Source organism: Conger conger, chromosome 2, assembly GCF_963514075.1.
Source record: "Conger conger chromosome 2, fConCon1.1, whole genome shotgun sequence".
Classification (NCBI taxonomy): Eukaryota; Metazoa; Chordata; class Actinopteri; order Anguilliformes; family Congridae; genus Conger; species Conger conger.
In genome coordinates this window covers 58111113-58125870 of record NC_083761.1, presented here as the reverse complement: position 1 = coordinate 58125870, position 14758 = coordinate 58111113, and the positions used below count along the sequence as shown (strand labels likewise).

The window sequence follows — 14758 nt, the reverse complement described above, 5'->3', positions numbered from 1 at the left end:
GTTACACTCTCCTGTGTCAATTATTCTGCCTGAGGCCTGAGGTCCAAAACCACCCCTGCATCTGCATGGCATGGAGAGTGGTACAGAAGATTAATGGGAATGAAAGGGGGGTAGGCATGCTAGCCCAGGGACAGCTTAAGCTGTGAGGGTGCAAAAGGCTGAAGGGAAAATAAATGTATTTTCTGGACGCGGTTCAGAATTTGAAAGCTCCTATGTGACTTATGTCGCTCAAGGTTTTCTCTTGCTTCTCACCCCATTCATGAGCTGTGTACTGTATTTCTCTCACGTTCTGTAGCCTGTGTCATAATTTAACAAAGAAAGTCTCCTCTAGCTCATTGTTCAATGCGTAGGGACTTTTGGCCTGTATGAAGCTACCAAGCTTTGGAAACCCTCTGGGTGCTTAGTATAACATCAACCTATGGATTACAGCCAGCTAGACCATTTTATCAGCACCATTGTGACAGATCGTCCATGTTGTTCTCTACAAGCGGCAGGTTGTGAACCAGCCCTGTAGGTGAAGCCGTAACACTGCAGTCACGTGGATCTGAATGAACGCTTGTAGAATGAACTTTCTTTCTTTGCCTCTAATGCTTATTTTCAAAGTGTTCTCTTTTTCCTCTCTGACATTCTCATAAGGATCACGCATGACATGACCTAAAAACGTCCATACCTCATTTTGTTCACGATGAGCTCAGAAAGGAACTGTCTGAATTAGGTGAAAAGGGGCACAGTGTGAAAACATCTAATCATTTCTCTCTGTGATGCCTTACACAAATAGTCTCTGCCACTCCACTCAAATTTGTGTCTGTGGATGGCGCACAATGTGCATTATGATGTGCAGTTCTTAACAAAGTGGGCCATGTATAAAACATGTGCACTTGGTTCCTCTCTCACTCCATGCAAGCTTGCTCTTTTTGCCTTGAGAAAGCTTGTGTGTCCCCCGTGGAGGACTGAGTGTCAACGCTTCAAAGCTCACTGGAGAGTGATGTGAAATAATGGATGCTGACGGTCTCTCTCTGATTGGCTGTGTGATGGGGCACCTCAGTTCAGGCTCAGGGAACAGGACTGATTGTCTTGACAGGAGCGATCTCAGTGCAGGGTCGTGGTGGGATGTGGTGTTGGGCCAGGCGCTGGGACAGTGGGACATGTGTCGAGTGCATGCCAGCAACTGTGACCTCCTACTATCGTGGCGAAGCATCACGTGTCACCAACATCTCTGGCCTCCTTGCCAAAACCAACCAAGTGACTTCTTACACAGTCAGCACTGTCAGCTGCCTTTCTTGACAGGAGCCCTCAGCCTGTCTTGTATTCTGCTGCTCTGCAGTGCAGAACCATCGAATGAACGTATGGTACATGAAGGCTGAGAAAGAAGTGCTGCAGTGGTGTAATGGCGAAGTTCAGTGAAACAAATACATAGAATGTGTATCGCAATGAGATGCACTTCACAGAGAAAGCTGTTGATGAGATTTTTTAAAGCATATTTGCTGTTCTGCCAATAAACATACCTAAATCCACAGTCGACGTAAGCTGTCTCTGCCAACTGGCCACAGCAGAAGAGCTGGATTAGCATAAAATACCAATATGCTAGTTTGGTTCCAGGCCTTTTTAATGAGAAAGGTCATCACATCCATTACTCTCTCTGTCATATTGTGTCACTCTGTGCTCGTTTTATAAGAAGGGGGCTGGATTGTTTGTGTGCATTTCTGTCTGTAATGCTGACAATCAGTGATGCTGGTGCTACTGCGCAGCTCAAAGCACGGCAGCAGTTGTGGATTTAGGGATGGGACTCAAAGAGGGGAGAAAGTCCATTGCCGGCTCAGTGGGCTATCTGCTCCATTTCATAGTCACAGGCGACATTCCCAGCAGGATTACCACTCATTCCAGAAACAGGAAACAGTCACATGCACCAGCCTGTCTGCAGGTGGCTGAGGTGGTCAGGCAGTCTCTCCATACACCAGTACAGCTCAAACAGCATGCTTCAACTTATAGAATTGAATTGGCCTTGCTGCTCATAATGTATGGGAGACACATACTGTACATTATGTGCATCCAGGCCATGTTTATACTACTGTGCATGTAAATAATTATCTTTGTATGCACAGCCGATGCCACAGTTACAGTTTCAGTGGAAGCTAGAGAGGAACCAGTTTGTACGTGAATACTCACAAGCACCATACTACTACATGAATAACAGTCCATGAATCTCATCATCTATAAAATAAATTGTATATCAGTAATATACTCCCTGTAATAGTAACTGAGTCATTGAAGGCAAAACTGGGCAATAGAAATACCCCCACCCTGGCCTTGGTGATGAACCAAAGAATGAGGCAGATAATTTTGCCTGCTGCTGTGTGTATGGGTTTTTTATTTGTGTGTGTGCATCTGTGTTAAATTCTCAACAACAATTCATGCAAATTATAATTGAATCAGCTTTGATGAGTACAAAATCATAACAGTAAAGTATAATAACTGTCTATTTTCAGAGTATATTGTTTATTATTCATGCATATTAGCAAAGGAGAAAAAGTCCTAAATCCTATTAGGAACGGACAAGCAGGCAGTCTGTGGGTTTTGCCTATAGGTGCAATCATGCTTAGCAGCTGAATAATGTAACAAATATATATCTAGTATATTGTTCCATGTTCAATGTATTTGGCTTTGGTAGCTTGCCATTTTTTCACAATACCAAACCTGATTGACAATACCATATTGGTTCAATCAGATATGCAGGAATTATAGGCTACACTAATCCAATTGGCAAATACAGAAATAAAAATAAATGCCTATGTAAACCCTTGTATAAAATCATTTTTTCCAATTTTCAATAATCTGTTAGAACTTTCTAATTAAAATTGACAATGACTGGGGAATATCAATTGGTTGTTTATCTGTCTTGAGTTCATTAGCACCCGCATTCTCGACACATCAAAAAGACTGTTAATTATTAGTCTGTTTTTCTTTTGGAAAAGGATGCTGGGGATATCATGGTGATCTATTTTGTTATTGCTCAACATCCCTCACTTGGGGAGTCTTGGGGTGTCTTCAGGAGTCCTGAAAATGCTGTCCAGCTTTGACCAGACAGGACAGGGACTCAAACATGCAACAATGCTCAGTGTGATAGCTGCTGTTTTGACTGTCACTGTCTCTTGCCTCACTTTCCTTGACTCACACGTACTTGGTTCGAGCATGTGAGCATGCTGGTCATTCTCCTGAACTGTGTCACCCTGGGCATGTTCCAGCCTTGTGAAGACGTCAATTGCCAGTCAGACTGGTGTATCATCCTGCAGGTGAGTTACAGAGTTAAGTGCTAAGTTAACTGTGGTATTGCTACTTGGACAGTTATCTGATTATTCTACAAGTGTTCAAGCTTACCTATGTGATTACTCTAGCACATGGACCCATACTTCCCTCTAGGGTTTTCAGCGCACTTGTCCCTGGTTATGATTTGCACTTTATAGTACGTTGCTCTGGATAAGAGTGTCTGCTAAATTACTATAATGTAAAAATGCCCTTACAGATGTAGAACATTGAAGTCCTTGACCCATGGGGTCTACACAGACTAAACCTGTGCAGACCTGTTTTCCCTAGCTTGTGCTCTTAAATGAATGTATGACATTAAAGTTTTTCTTGAGTACAGCCTCAGAGCATTGTGCATCTCTTACCCCGTAACTGTCATTCCAGTGCAGAGTACAGGTAATGGAGACCATCAACTGGTCCTACTTTTCAGAAAGCAGATGTTTGTGTAGCTGTTGGCAGCTCACTGATGGTCCCCTCTCCATCCCCACAAGGCTGTTTCTGGGCCAGCAGCTGCGACTGTGGGAAAAGCAGTCTGGTCTGGGAGGCAGTGCCAGCAGGGTCAGGGGGGGTTTAGGAGAAGGTCAGAGGCATCTGTGGTGGGAAAAGGGTAGAGGAAAGAGGAAAAAATGTGCAGCTTCCCAACGGTATGGTTTTACTTGGTCTCAATTTTATGGCAGCACACCTGCAAAAGGGCATCTATTTTAGACTGCCTTGGTTTATAAAAAAAACAACAAAAAAAACACTGGCTTTTCATGTCATTCTCTGCAGTCACAAAGCCATAATCGCCATCGACTTGTTTGATTTGTTTTCTTGTGGTGCAGGCACAACCCTCACTGAAGCTGCCATTACAGAAACAGCAGAGGCTCACTGTGGTAGTGTTCTGTCAGAAAGCTATCATGTCTACATTTTCTTTGTTTGTCTGCAGGCATTTGATGACTTCATTTTCGCCTTCTTTGCTGTGGAGATGGTTATCAAGATGATAGCTCTGGGGATTTTCGGACAGAAGTGTTACCTTGGCGACACGTGGAACCGTCTGGACTTCTTCATAGTCATGGCAGGGTCAGTGTCCGTCACTTACACAACACCTCCACACCTTCCTCACACATTTCCCTTGGCTAAATACTCACCTCAGCAGAATGCATACCGAAAGAAAAGACACATTGTGCACCTGCATTTCCATTAGACATAGTTTGCAAGCTGTAGATAACTATGTCCCTTGGTAAATTGTATTTTTAATAGATGTTGTGTGCAACGTCTGTATAATATTTCATACTGTTGTCAGAGCTGAGAGGAAATACATGCATTGAGAAGCGGATCTTGGCATTCGCTAATGAGCAGGAAGACGTGGCAGTCGCCTGCAAAATGTCAACTAGACATCATTACGAACCTTGAGTTATTCGTGAAATTGTTCTATCACTTTCCGAACAGAAATCAGCTATTATGCATTTCACTTGAACACTTTGTGCTTTACATTGACAACAGGTCCAAAGGAGATTCACTAAATCTCCATCTTGCATTGCATCTCCATCAGTAAACAGAGGTTTAATGTGAATAACAATGAGGACATTGTGAGCGGATGTCCCTTCAGACTGTATGGAGGGTTTCAGTAGATGAGGAGGTGGTGGTGTCCATGCTGTGCTCTGGAGAGAGGTTCAGCCTTGTCACCTCCAGTCTAGTCTCAGATGGCTAGCTTCATGTTTAATGTCACTGTTAATGTCATGTTATCATCTCACCACACAGCATAGGAATGCCAATCTACCCCCAAGAATTATATCAACCACATCGCTTTATTTCAGGCCACCAGCAGCATCCTTCCTTGTTTCTATGTAGGCTCATAATTATATAGAATCGATGTAAATAATATGATACTTGCATAACGCACTAATACACCATATATATAGTATGTTCTGTACAATGAGAACGACATCACAAGTGTGATTGGAGACTAAAATCAATGGGCTCTTTTCCAGAATCAATGTCAAACAGCACACGGGCACAGTCAATGGAACAGTGTGTGGGTGCACTGGGATGTGGCTATTGAATGTTGGTGTTTTCATGACCAGAGGCTGTTAGTGCACAGCTCAAAGCATGTAGCACAGGTGGCAAATGGGCTGGATTATGCTGATCAGTGGGTGTGTTGCTGCTGGATTTAATGTGCAACCAATGGCACCCAAAACCAAGGGAAATCCATATTTGCTCAGAAATTGTTCTTAGATCTGGTGATGATGGTAAATCAGTGTACTCTTTGACTAGATTTGAACAAACTGCATGAAAAGCCGAGCTGACACATTCTGCTCATGCAGCACCAGGTTGATGGTATGCTGCTGTTACTTTGAGCACAACTGGATGCACTGATGTGCTTCCCTCCTTATCACCTGCACCTATCCCTCAGACATCCTGCAGCACTGCACGGCATAGTAAACACATTCATTTTAACTTCAGTCATAATTAAAATGAAAAGATTATTCATGTTCAAATCGTGTTTATTGTCATTCTTCTCATTATGGATGGGCAGAGGAAAAATGGAATACAGTACCCCAGGACTACAGTTTAGGATAAGAACAGCCATAAACAACTGAAAATATAAATAAATACAGGAATAAAAATTATATTTAAAAAAGGCAATTAACAATACATAATACATACGTAGTGTATGCATTTTTCCAGCTTGTGGTGGGAATTTCATCAAAGTGTAATTGGACAGTATATATTACATGAAAACCATTGCTTGGCTTCTGAATAGGCTATGATCATGCACACATTTCATGGGAAAGCCCCAAAATTAGCAATACACCATATGTGTCTCACACCTTAGACGTGGTCTGAGCAGGCGAGCAGGGAGGGTGTGAATCGTAGACTAGGCTGACACCAAAATTGCAATGAATTGCACCAAAATTGCAGTGTGTGCTTGATGGTGACTGACACACTCTCCTCCCATTTTGGCACACAGCAAGTCACAAAATGGCCAAATGGCAGAGGCAGGTCAAAATCTATGATGAAAATACTACTTTGCAAGTCCAACGGCTTATACCACACCATGCAAGCTTTTACAACACCACCAATATGTCAATAAGTCTTGCACATTTAACTTATAGGGAAAGTGTAAAAATGGAAACCTGACTGTACAGTACAAAATGTAAATGGTCCTTACAAAGCAGATTATAGATGCTTGTACAAACAACCAAACATTTACCTGGGTTTTATTATTTTTCCAATTCTAGAGGTGTTTTTTATCTAACTATTTCAATTTAGATGAAATGTCATTTATTTAAATAGATTGGTTTGGAAAGATGGATCTGGTATATTTTCTATCACTATGCTCTGTTGAACAAGGTATGAATTGTGGTCTGCACCTACAGTATAATGTCATGTGAGTTCAAGCTGAAATGTCAGCTTCGCTGTCCTGATGGTGTTCGTGCCACTAACACCGAGCCCTTCTCCCTGCCTGCTCTTTTCCCAGGATGATGGAATACTCACTGGATGGCCACAACGTCAGCCTCTCCGCTATCCGCACTGTGCGTGTGCTCAGGCCCCTCCGCGCCATCAACAGAGTGCCCAGTGAGTGCGCCACGTCCCGCGGGCCTCCACTGCGGGGACTCTCTGTGAGCATGTCAGGGATGAGGGATCTGCCTGACATGCTCACAGAGAGTCGCATACACACGCATGGACACATCAAACCCATCACATTATGCATCTGACCACTGAGACAGAAGAAAATGAATCTGCCATAGAACATCAGGCACAAAATGGAGGTCGCTTTATCGGTCTTGTTTATTGAGCGGCCACTGCGTGAACGGTCATGCAGATGATCTGTATTTATATTACTCTAAAGCTGTGGGAACGTCGCAGGATTCCACTGTATACATTGCGCTGAAAGTGTTCAAAATAAATGCTGTGTTTAGAGCTGGCAGTCTTTAGGCATGCTCTGGTGTGTCTGGGTTACGTGCGTCCAAAATTCCAAAAACATGGAGACCGAAGTGTGTTTCTGCCTCTGTCCCAACCGCACGCGCTGTCGTAAATAAGAAGGCGAGTGTGAGTCTCAGGCGAAGAAATACCGCAGGCTGCAGGGATGGTGTTTGTGAAGAACCCAGGCGAGACGGAATGTGCTCTTATATGCCTGATTTCTGACCTTAAGTGTTTGAGTAAACAGTGTGCAGCCTTTGTCGCAGTCGAGAGAGAAACAGAAGCGAGGGAGTGCGTGAGAATGGAGTGAGCAGAATAAGCAATGAGTTTGTTTGAAACATCTCTCACTTCTCAGTGCTGGCTTGCATGATCATCGCTGATGTCTCCATTTCCGAAACAGTACATTTTGAACGGATGATTATGTATGGATTATTATGGGGGAAAAGAAACAACAACAGAAATAAGATGAGTTCCATGTCATTTGAGTAATGAGAACCTTACAAAGAAACCAGGCTTTGGGGTTTTCTGAAACTCCAGCACTTGATGTTCATGTATTTCAATGAATGCAAGGCAATTTTATGCTTTAAAGGGCTGCCACCTTCAAACAGCCAGCCCAGTTATATAGCATGCACTGCCTGAACAAACCCCATGTCTTAATAGCTGCCTAGTATTATAATGTATCATGCCATTTGAAGTGGTGGAAGAAACAAGATGATGGCAAATTTATGTGGGTTTTAGCGTAAGAGTGACTGGGTCCTGACACTGCTCATTGTTTGAGCTGCAGCTTAGCCTCGATCCGCTCTGTTTTCTGTTCACCGGGCTTGAATGTGGTGGAGATTTAGCAATTAGTGTTCTCTCCCCCTCAGCATGTGCTGTAATGGCTCTGCTGTGAGGCGGATGGGGGGGGGGGGCGGGGGGGAGTGGTGAAGATGTGAATTATCTGCCGGCGTATTGAGCTCCAGTGTATGGGATCATTGCTGGTTTGAAATGACCAGGCCTCTACATCATTCGCTAACTCATACACATGACAGTTATTTTCCATCAGTGTATCGCAGTCCCATGATGGGAGGTTTATGGGGACACGTGGAAACGCATCAGGTCTCGTTTCCATTAGTTGTCTTTAGGGAGGGGTTGAAGTGGGCTGGGGAACTGGGATGCTCGTTTCTTGCTCTGGCCCATAGTGATTCAGAACGGTTTCAGGAGGTTTTCAGCATGGCCCAGATGCGATTGTTTGCCCAATTGGGCTGGCTGTCAGCTTCAGATCTCACTCTGGTGATGAAGGTAATAGTAGCCTATCGTTGTTTTATCACTGACCAGTATTACTGTAGCTCATATACACTTTATTAGGTAGACCTGTACCGCAGCTAAATGCATAAAAGCATGCAGACATGGCCAAGAGGTTCAGCTGTTTGTCAGACCAAATGTCAGAATGGGGAAGAAATGTGATCTAAGTGATTATGACCGTGATTGTTGGTGCCAGACAGGGTGGTTTGCTGCTCTCCTGGGATTTTCACAACAGTCTTTAGAATTGGCAGAGAATGGTGCAGAAAAACAAAAAAAAAAACATCCGGGGAACAGCAATTCTGCAGGCAAAAACGCCTTGTTAATGAGACAGGTCAGTGGAGAAGGGCCAGACTGGTCGAAACTGACAGGAAGGTGACAGCAATGCGAATAAGATACGATAAGATAAGATAGAATAATCACGCATTACAACAGTGGTATGCAGAAGATCATCTCTGAACACACAGCACGTCAAACCTCTCAAGTGGATAGGCTACAGCAGCAGAAGACCAATACGTCAAAAAAACATATAGTATATATAGGCTACGGCTAAATTGATCAGATCCAAGCACTGATTTGGCTGCTTTCAGCACCATCCGTGTCAAGATTGACATCTTTTCCCTTCATCTTCACGTTCTACAAGCTGGCTTGCTAAATGATAGTGTGAGTATTTTCAGTTGGCTGTTAGTTCACTTGTGAATATTCATTACAGAAGGAACATGCATCCTCAGCCATCTAGCTCTTCGGAAATATTTTAGTTTACATCAAAGAATATTGAATTATGTATATAAAAAGGCTTGTATACATACAGTATTATATTTATGTATTAATGAACACATTGAACGGGGTCTTTAAGGAGTTACACATGTGAATATTTCCTATGACAAAGTGACTGACTGTCCCTCACAGTACAGATGTTCTTCAGTGTTGTGCTCTCTCAGGCAATGTAATGAGTAATGACATCACTGCCTGGGTAACCCACTGTGCCATCCACACCCACACAGGTGTGTACTCCCACAAAGAGTTATAGTGACAGTCACAATTGTTGCACTGAAATCCATAGTTTGTGGTATCAGAGTTTAGTAAACCAGGACATGCCACTGCTAGTGACTAATTGCAGTCAGCTTTGTTTAGACAATCGAGAGAGAGAGGAGTGTCACCCACTCTCTTTAACAGAATCGAGCATCAATATTTTCCAAAAGCAGTGGTGCGATCCATAACCTGTAGATGGAAATAATGCATTGTCAAAATAATTGCCTTTTCAAATGAAATCAGATTAAAAGCTTTCTTTTAGCCATTTAAGCATTCGCTCTCAGGCTTAGAAGTCGAAATAGCAATATTACAACGATGAGCTTAAATTAATTTGGCAAAAGAAAAAAGATAAGGAGCACATTTTTGGAGTCCAACAGAAGTTACAACGTTTAGGATGTTGACAGAAATGGAATGTGACATTCTACTGAGGGTAGATCGATACTAATCAACCCAGGAATAATCTGATCTGAATTCGCACAAGAAAAAGCAAAAAAAACCCATCTACAACAGCTCACACCAACTGCCTTGATATGTAACAGGTAGTGACAGACCAGAAGCAAGAATTGGGAGTGAAACCACACTGCAGTGTGATGCAAAAAAGTCCATGGTCTTTTTTCCTCAGTTCGACCTGTTTGCTCGCCATTATTCTCTCCAGGCTTCAAATGCCTTGATATATGTCACATTGTATTTATGGATTAAGAAACACTTAAAGCAGAGAGAGAGAGAGAGAGAGAGAGAGAGAGAGAGAGAGAGAGAGAGAGAGAGAGAGAGAGAGAGAGAGAGAGAGAGAGAGAGAGAGAGAGAGAGAGAGAGAGAGAGAGAGAGAGAGAGAGAGAGAGAGAGAGAGAGAGAGAGAGAGAGAGAGAGAGAGAGAGAGAGAGAGGGTATACTTCACTCTGTATGAGAAAACTTTACAATGTGCTTCCCATTATCTTAAGTGAATCAGTGAATAAAATGCAACTCATTAAATTCAGAAATCATTAAATAGGTCCAGCCAACATCTCAATTCGCCCTTGCTAGCCACAACCTTGTTATACTCTATAATACAGTCATACACAGAAAAACCAAGGTTTGGCTTACCTTTTATCTTTTTTGTGTGTAATCTCTAGGTCTTTCCTATGAAATAACATACTGCTTTTTTGTATTGTTTAGTCTCCTGGGTTTCAATTGCATGGGGTTGGGGGTTAGCACCTAGAGGAGGGGAGGACCATGTGCTGGGCCTGTCTTCTTGATTATTAAATTGATTTTTGTGCAAGAAGCCCTGCTGCCTGGAGGGCAACTCAGACAGGCCTGAGTTGCCATGGTAATTAAGCATACAAGGCTGCTCTCTCAGCATGTCCATTTAACCCAACTATCTCCTGTCTAAATGTTTCCATTGCTGGGAAATGTGCAGTGATATATGACAAGTGTTATGTGTAATGACTATTATATAAAGACTTATGCTATGACTCTAACCATAAAGCAGATGTACAGTACTTACAGCTGCTAGGAGAATAGAAAGTTATGTTGGAAGAAAACAGACTATGCTCAGTTCATGAAAGTTTCTCAGAAAAGTTTAATGCAAGCGATTCTTCTTGCACAATTGCCATTTACTGCTCTAGCTGTATTCAAATGTGCTGACACAGGGCTTTAGACATTTGCCATGATTTGAGTGATTCCAGTGTACTGTTTTTATGATCCCAACATTAAGGCATCTGTATATCAGCTTCCTAAGAAGGTAGAACATTTGCCTCAGACTTCAATAATTGTAAGGTGTGCATTTTTGCCGTTTAATTTAGTGGTGGATTCGAAAGTCACTCGAGCAGCAAGACTTTATATATCTGTTCAGCAGAGCAGCCTCATTGACTTTTCATTGTATCAAAGTAATTGCTTTCTTCTGAAAGTATTTCCAGCTAGCAGAAATTAAAATCAAATCAAGCGTTAGTCTTTGGCCATTATTAATTGTGTAATTCTGAACATTATGGATGTTAATAGAGAGCAGTGAACAGTGCACAAATAGAGCGTGAAGCTGACAGTATGTTGGATTGCTACATCTGTGTGACTTAATAATCATAGCTGAGGCATCGCTTGTGCTATTTCAAGTCCCTGCTTTAGTCTTAGAAATAAACAAAATAGACTAATGTTACTGTGATCAGTGTATTGAGTTGCCTGCAGCTGTATATGATGCCAACCAAGTTTAACTATGCGGTTTTTTGTTTGGATTGGTTTGGCTGTCAGCTAGGGTAACAATCAGACAGGCCCTGTGGTCTAAATGAAGTCTGGTTTGTTAAGCATAAAAATAGAATTTCTCATGCTTTCTCAAGCATTCATATGCACTGTTTTAATGTGATATTAAATATGATTGTTGCGGTTCTGAGACTTGTGAGGTCTGTATGCATCACATTATCTGTTCACTTCGATACGGTATTCATATTCAGTTGCCCTTCATTACTAGTGATTTAAGGTCTGATTAATATTTGTGAGACTTTAGAAATGCTGAAATGCAGGGAAAAACAACCCAAGCAAAATCATAATGGTGCACAGAAGATTCAGGTTTATCAGAACAGGGAAACATGCAAAGGAATTAGCAGCCATTCTGTTACTAGTATGATATTTCAGAATTATATTCTTTCCCAGGGATAGTTCACTTTGTGTAGTTTCTTATACAGGGTACAAGTTTTTTGATATATGCTTTTGACCAGCCCAGGTTTTGTGGATGACTGATATTTGAAATATTCAGAGAGGTTTCTAATTTAAACTGAGTTAGGCCTAGTTTTACATGGTGTGCTTTGAAACACCTTGCAGTTCCTTTTTTTCCTGTATAAATATATGATACATGAAATGAAAATGTAATAGAATGAAAAAAAGACCAATTTACAAAGGCAGGTGTAGGGCATTCAGAGGTTTGTGGTTAAAAGCAAGACCATCAAAGCAGCTTGTACAGAAATGTGAACAATCCCCTTAAAACTATAATATTAAATAATATTAATATTAATAATATTAATAATAAAATAAAACCAAAAACCAACCTGGTTTTACACACCCTCGTTTACAATGCCAGTTGCCATTAACTTCATTTTATAGTATTGGTGGAAACCACGATTCTCTACTCTTCTACTATTCTCTTAGTCTATTTTTATGGTGCTAAATCCCTCAATACACATAGCATTCATTTTTAATTAATCCACAGCATACTTTCAGAGTGGAAAATATTAAAAGTAGAAAGTGAAAGTGAAACGTTTTAGCTGGGATAAACGATCTGAGATATGTGTGCTTAAATAGGCAGTCTGTTTAAATATGCCTAAATCTTTTTCTCTGCAGGTATGAGGATACTGGTGACTCTGCTGCTGGATACTCTGCCTATGTTAGGCAATGTCCTGCTCCTGTGTTTTTTTGTCTTCTTTATATTTGGAATCGTTGGAGTCCAGCTCTGGGCAGGTCTTCTGAGGAACAGGTGTTTCTTGGAGGACAATTTCAAAACGTAAGTATTCGGCCCTGCTCTAGTCGCATCTATCTCTGGAATACAGCTGCCGGAAAGGATGCAAAGCAAAGTGGCAGCCAACTGTGTCTGGCAGCAGTGACATTGTGTATCCTGGAAATTTTGTAACCTGGACACCTCATTCGGGCAGAACAACGCTGCTCTGCCCTCCAGAACTGCACACTGACACGCATGCACGCGCGCACGTCATAAGCAATAGTCCTGCAGATGTTATGAGTGAGTTCATTTTTCCGCAAGAAATGCTAGTAGTATATTGAAGGATACTTCAACCATATCCCCAATCACTTGTTTTATCGATCTGTCTGAATGTGATGTTGTACAGGCCAAGTCGTTAAAACAGACGGCGTCAAAATGGAGTTCTGGTAAATAAATATAATGGAAAATGTAGTACAATTTATGTAGCCACAGCTTATCTGAGAATGTCAGCTACGGCTAGTGGGATATTAGCATATATGAGATCACTTGAAGCACTCACCGACTGATTGTGTGACACAATGTTTGTTCTCTCTTTGCGTTCCACATTCAGATTATCAACATCTGCTTTGTGCAGCTGATGGCTGTCATCGCTTGATGAATTGCTATATTACAGGATTCACAGTTTTCTGCTGTTCCTTCCCGACTCTTAATCAAAGCCTGTTCATCTTCATCCACTGAAATGCAGTTGTCTTCACCCTGAGTTATTAGCAGCATCCAAATGAATGTCCCATTAAAGAAGAAGCATGTAGCCTTTCAATCTTTGAAGCTAATGCTTTGAACAAATCCTTGCCTCTTAAATAGAGATAGAAACAAAAAAAGAAAAGAAAAAAGGCAATTTCCTTGGCAATTAACTTTTTTCGTCTTCCTTTTTGTCACTCTCACAGACATCTGAAATAATGAAAGAAATGCATTCACATCTGTCAAGTACTGTATTACTTTATCGAGAGAGCAGCAATTTTTCCGTGACTGAAAACGTAACGGGTCAATCCTGTCAGTCCCATTAACATGAAGCATTCAGCACAGTCGCAAGAGACAATTTGTCAGTTTTGGTTACGAAAACGTTTTTCATGCCATATCTTGTATTTTTTGTATTTCTCAAATCATGTCTTTCCTTGTTTTGATCGCACTTTGATGGAATACTCTAAAACAGGTCACATATTGATCCTGCCTAGAAAATGGGCATGATTACGGGGAGTTTGTATACGGTTCAGAAAGACACACTATTATGTAGGCTAGTGTGTCTGTGTGTATGATTGTATGCATGTGTGTATAGCCATACTGTAAATAGGTAGGTAGGATTTGTAGTTACTTGTGTAAATGAGGGACAAACAGAAATACACTTACTAAGCACTTTATGCACCTAGTTGTTAATGCAATTATCTAATCAGCCAATCGTGTCGCAGCAGTGCAATGCATAAAATCTTGCAGATACGGGTCAGGAGCTTCAGTTAATGTTCACATCAACCATCAGTATGGGGAAAAAAGTTACTTTGTCTGTGGAATGATTGTTGGTGCCAGAAACTCCTTGTTAATGAGAGAGGTCAGAGGAGAAGGGCCAGACTGGTCAAAGCTGACAGGAAGGTGACCGTAATGCAAATAACCACACATTATAACCTTGACGTGGATGGGCTACGGCATCAGAAGACTTAACACATCTATAAAAAAAAAGTCTAATAAATACCTAATAAATACTACTGAGTAAGTATGTGCAAAGCAAGGGTTACTGTACATCACAGAGAGAGCTCTTCCATTCATTAAGCAAATAGCATTCCATCAGGCATAGAGTAT

General features: G+C 41.6%; 1 protein-coding gene across 1 annotated transcript in view; it reads left to right on the top strand.

Moving 5' to 3' along the window:
• The first annotated feature begins 3182 nt into the window (after positions 1 to 3182).
• LOC133113563 (voltage-dependent T-type calcium channel subunit alpha-1H-like) overlaps positions 3183 to 14758 on the top strand; it is a 52452-nt gene continuing 40876 nt past the window's right edge. The window contains exons 1-4 of the mRNA XM_061222967.1: positions 3183 to 3290; positions 4226 to 4359; positions 6761 to 6858; positions 12817 to 12976. Coding sequence (XP_061078951.1) covers positions 3198 to 3290; positions 4226 to 4359; positions 6761 to 6858; positions 12817 to 12976 — 485 coding nt within the window. The 5' untranslated portion in view covers positions 3183 to 3197. The remainder of the gene's footprint in view (positions 3291 to 4225; positions 4360 to 6760; positions 6859 to 12816; positions 12977 to 14758) is intronic.